Raw genomic sequence first — 4,401 nt, 5'->3', positions numbered from 1 at the left:
AAAATAATAGGATGTTTTGCTGTCGAGCATTGAAAAAATCATCACGATTTTGAGTTCGTTTCAAGCTTCGGGGGCGCTGCCCCCGAACTCCCCCGCGGCGGCAGAAATTTGGAGAGAGTAGTGTAAGAACATGCTATCTATATGGTGCTGTCTCAAACACATTGCATAGACTGTCTCTCTTACTACTGTCTATATTATGCAGACTTTGTGTGTATACAAGAAGCTCAAAAAACTCACATTTGATGTCTTCTTGGTTGAGAAACGGCTCACACAGTCAAGAGAGGAGACCAGCAAACATGTGCATCTAAAGAACAATAGCACAAAAAGAAAAAAGTTTGTCCTTAAAAAAGTGTTGGATTGTGAAATATCACTTCTAAAGTTTATTAGTGCTCAATATTGAATGCCTTCAGATTTGGGCTACCGAATCTTTATATATTTTCCAATAAATTTGAATGCCTTGAATTGAACACCTGAAAAGGGCTCCGTAAATATTTTCCAATGAAGATTTTTTTAAAATATTCAATACAGCTTTGAATGCCTTGGAATTTGGGCCAAAGCACTCCATATGATAATCTCAAAGATATTCTGTTCGTTAATGAGTTGGCCGTTTTGTTGGATAGTGAATGTGCCACCTTTGTTTGATGATTGTGTTGCAGTACTGAATTTAATCTCTTTAGTGAATGTGCCACCTTTTCTTTAAGTTTGTGTCGTATTACTGAATTTGCTGTTAAAATAATCAATTAATTATACAATACGAGTAGAATACTATTTGAAGATTTGTTCTTGTATTTTTGCATGGCTATCTGGTTTTCAAATGAGTTCGAGTCATTTCACTAGAGCATCTTGCTTGAAAGGTTCTTGTTGTGCAAAAATGGATGAGTTACCTCTTGCTAAGCGGAAAAAGAGTGTGTAGGTTGGCCCAGGTGAGAGCTCATCGAGACACACAAGGAGGCAAGTTGATTTTTCCAGCACTTTGGAGCAAGCCGCCTCCTCAAACCCTACTACGGAGCATGCGGTACATATCATAGATGACACTAACCTGGAGGTGGATATGGATAGGCAGCATCTACATAGTGATGAAAGAAATGAGGAGGATGGACAAAATGTAGTGGGGGCAATTGAGGAAAATAAAGGTGATCAAAATGAGGGTGAGAATACTCAAGGTGGTGATAATGAGGATGAAGGTGAGAATACTGAGGATACTGGGAGAGAGATAGAGGGGGAAGAGAACACACATCCACTAGAGGATCAAGAAGAAATAGTTGTCACAACCCAAACTGAAGGAAGCAAGCAGAAAAAAAATAAGGTTGATATTTTTGGGAAGATTCTTGAGACATCTACTCCACAAGCCTTTTTAGATAGGATAGGAGTCAGATTTAGGTCTCCACCTCCACGTGTTCCTCTCTATAGGATGATCCAAACGGAGGCAATCCGAAAGGTTTCTCCCTCAACAGATAAGTCTCTTACTCGAAGCTTCAAAAAACTAGGTGGGTACATTGAGAGCATGGGAGCTTTCACAGTATCAATTATGGACTTGGAAGGGGAGGAGACACCATTGACACAAGAGAGGGAGGAATCTTGGGATGAGCATTGGAGGACTGTGAATCAACAATTTGAGGAAACTCTTGCACTTGACCCCGATTGGGGTCCGTACTTGAGCCGAAAAATGGTGCATATTCTTGATGGTAATAATCGACACAATGCTTGGATGGATTGCATTTCTACAGGTGAGTTCTCATTGGGATGTTATAGTTTCTTATGCTTCTTTGTCCTTCCTAATTTTGTGTTTTATTACAGGGTTTCAAGGGGATTTGTCCATGCATTGTTGTGTTCTCTGTAACTTTTATGTGTTCGAGCGGAGGGATGTGGGCGAGCTTTTGTTTTCATTGTCCAGGTTGAACAAGTAAGTTAATTTGTTATCAGAGTCTCCTTCTATGTCAAGTAAGTTGTTTGTACTCAAGAATATTAACATATTTTTTCTTTGTTTTGTAGGACGCATGATTATGCATTTGTGCCAACCACATTTGGTGATCGTCTATTTCAACTAAGAAGATTGGGAGAGTTCGACCTAACAACTCTCATGGCACATTTGGACAATGAGGACAAGCTGTGGGTTGAGAGAGAGATGCAGAGTGCATCTGCCAGAGGAAGGCCTAGTTGGCTTCATTTGCCAATCCAGATTATGACTTGGCTCTTGTTCAAGGACGAGATGGAGCAAAAAATTGATGAGGCATCAAATGGACCACTTGCCGAGTCTGCTAGGGAGAATGTGACTCGAAAGGTATAAGTTCTCTACAGAGGAAAAACATCAAAATATGCAAGGATTGCTGATCCCTCCAACGGTGAGGCCTTTTGGTGTGCGGTGCTCTCCCTCCCATGGCACGCGTCAACCAATCATGTGGCCACAGAGGAAAAGCTCAATATGATAGGTTCTGCTTGCATCAGAGACACAGATAAGGCTCACATTGTCAAGCTATTGGACAACTCTACAGGCTGCAGTGCGATCACTTGAGGGTATGCCAAATGATAAGACAAAGGTTAGGGAATGGCTGCACATGTACTCCTATTGGCTTCAGATCACGGAGCTGGGTTTGAGAATCCAAAATGATATTAAAAATGCCGATCGAGTCAGGTTGCCAGGTGAGAGCCGATTCACCTCTTTTGTTGTTCTATGCAGAAGAAAGTACTTCAAAAGGGCTTTCAAAGTGCACGAAGGAGGCATAAAATTTAGCCATGATATTGACCATCAACCAGGCCTACAAAGTGCTGCACGGCGAGTCGTTTATAGGTTTTCCTACAACATAACCCAGATATTCCTTGTTAAAAAACATGCATGCTTCTTTCTGTGTGTTGTTTTATCATTTGGGCTTTGGCTTGCAGATGGTTGCTTTCTGAAATTGAGGAGCACCAATTGGATATTTTACCCCCTCTCGCTAGTGTGTGGCTTTGTGTTGACAATCAATCTTATATGTATGCCGATTTGAAGCTTGGAAGAGTAAGTGATTGAATTTGTCATTTTAAATCCATGATTGAGAAACATGTTCATATTGAGGGTGAGTTGTGTTTACCCATGTTTATCATTGAACAGGCCATGTCAAGCATAGAGTCTCGTTTCTGCCCGTGGTGGTTGGACCTTGAAAGAAACCATGTGCCTGAGGAGGAGCTTGATCTGTATCGCCAACATAAGTCTATATTGGAGCTTCGTAGCCAGCAAATTGATCATAATGAGGCCACATCCACATCACATGCAACATCGATTGCATCGGCTTCTTTTCGTAAGTCATTGCCAGTGAATTTAGGGAGGGAAATAGTGAATCGTGCATTGGAGGTGAATCGAGCAATGGAAGCAAATAGGGAGCAGAGTCAACAACAGACATCCAATAGTAGTGCAGGCGGGATACAACCAACTGACATCATAACCAAGACATTGCAAGCTCCAGGTATGTGAGCTTCCTACCTCATCTCTATCGTGATCCGATTGTTTTGACTTAAGACTATGTGTGTTAAATGTCAAAAACCTGTCTATAGGAACCATTTATGCCTTCAATGTCAGTATTGAGGACCTTGCAGCTACTTTTGTGAACATGGAGGATGCATCCTCATTGGGAAAGCAAGTGCTTGATGCCATGAATGTTATTTGCACAGTAGGGAATGTCAAGAGTAGAGGGTACGATTACTGTGTGGAGTTGATATTTGCAGACTTCCCCTCAAATATCATCATTGGAGGTTGTGTTGCAAACAAGATTCCATATTGGAATAAGATTGGGGATGGCATGTATGACTCTACTTTTAAAGTTGTTGATTCTTGTCTCTCGGATCGAGGCTTCTTTACATGCCTTTACACTATGGAAGAAGGAGTGACCATTGAGCAGGTTGCACAGAGCGTTGGGTTTGGCATTTATCATAGACAGGTTGTGAGGTGTACTCCACCTATTGGGAAGAAGATGGGGCAAATGATTACTACCCAGGTATTGGTGTTGTTCTCTTTGGGGGCTGTCATTTGTGCAAATCTTCTTTGTCCCATTTAAGGTGAAAATGCATGAACAACCAATGTGTCTTTGCTTGTAGGTCACTTGTCTAATATTGGTTGTTTTTGTTCGCTCAACATCTCCTGCTACAAGCTTTGTGATGCATGGGGATCAACTAAGGGATTTGGCACTAGGTGATGATCTTGATGTAGGGCAAGATCTTATCTTTGACATGTATGTATGCATTCAAATTAAGATAGAATTTAAAATGATTTTCGGTGATCTTTATGGCATATGGTTAATGGTTTGTGTGCGTTTTCAAGAGTGCCATCGGAGGATCTGGTGAAGAGAAAGGGTAGACCATGGCGGGGCGGTTGTCAGAGAGGTCAGCGGCTTAGCAAATACATCGTCTCCGTCTTCAGTCGTCCTGGGG

The 4,401-nt window shown here is 41.6% G+C and overlaps 1 protein-coding gene across 1 annotated transcript; it reads left to right on the top strand.

Annotated features, from left to right (window-relative positions):
• The first annotated feature begins 2,499 nt into the window (after window positions 1-2,499).
• Window positions 2,500-3,645, top strand: LOC147635333 (uncharacterized). Its single transcript, XM_086802164.1, has 3 exons — window positions 2,500-2,788; window positions 2,881-2,995; window positions 3,089-3,645. Exons 1-3 carry the CDS (start codon window positions 2,517-2,519, stop codon window positions 3,446-3,448), a joined length of 747 nt encoding a protein of 248 aa, XP_086658290.1. The 5' UTR covers window positions 2,500-2,516; the 3' UTR covers window positions 3,449-3,645.
• Window positions 3,646-4,401: the final 756 nt, after the last annotated feature.

This window comes from Cibotium barometz, chromosome 9 (assembly GCF_041138505.1).
Source record: "Cibotium barometz isolate CiBa-2024 chromosome 9, ASM4113850v1, whole genome shotgun sequence".
NCBI classification, from domain to species: Eukaryota; Viridiplantae; Streptophyta; class Polypodiopsida; order Cyatheales; family Cibotiaceae; genus Cibotium; species Cibotium barometz.
Note: the sequence above shows the minus strand (reverse complement) of the source record. Positions and strands in the feature narration are given on the sequence as shown.

Bases quoted from the DNA above. Each gene is read 5' to 3' on its own strand.
- LOC147635333 (XM_086802164.1), top strand. From the start codon at position 2,517: ATGCCAAATGATAAGACAAAGGTTAGGGAATGGCTGCACATGTACTCC. The intron at 2,789-2,880 runs GTTTTCCTACAA...TTTGGCTTGCAG, and splicing joins GCACGGCGAGTCGTTTATAG to ATGGTTGCTTTCTGAAATTG. The intron at 2,996-3,088 runs GTAAGTGATTGA...ATCATTGAACAG, and splicing joins CCGATTTGAAGCTTGGAAGA to GCCATGTCAAGCATAGAGTC.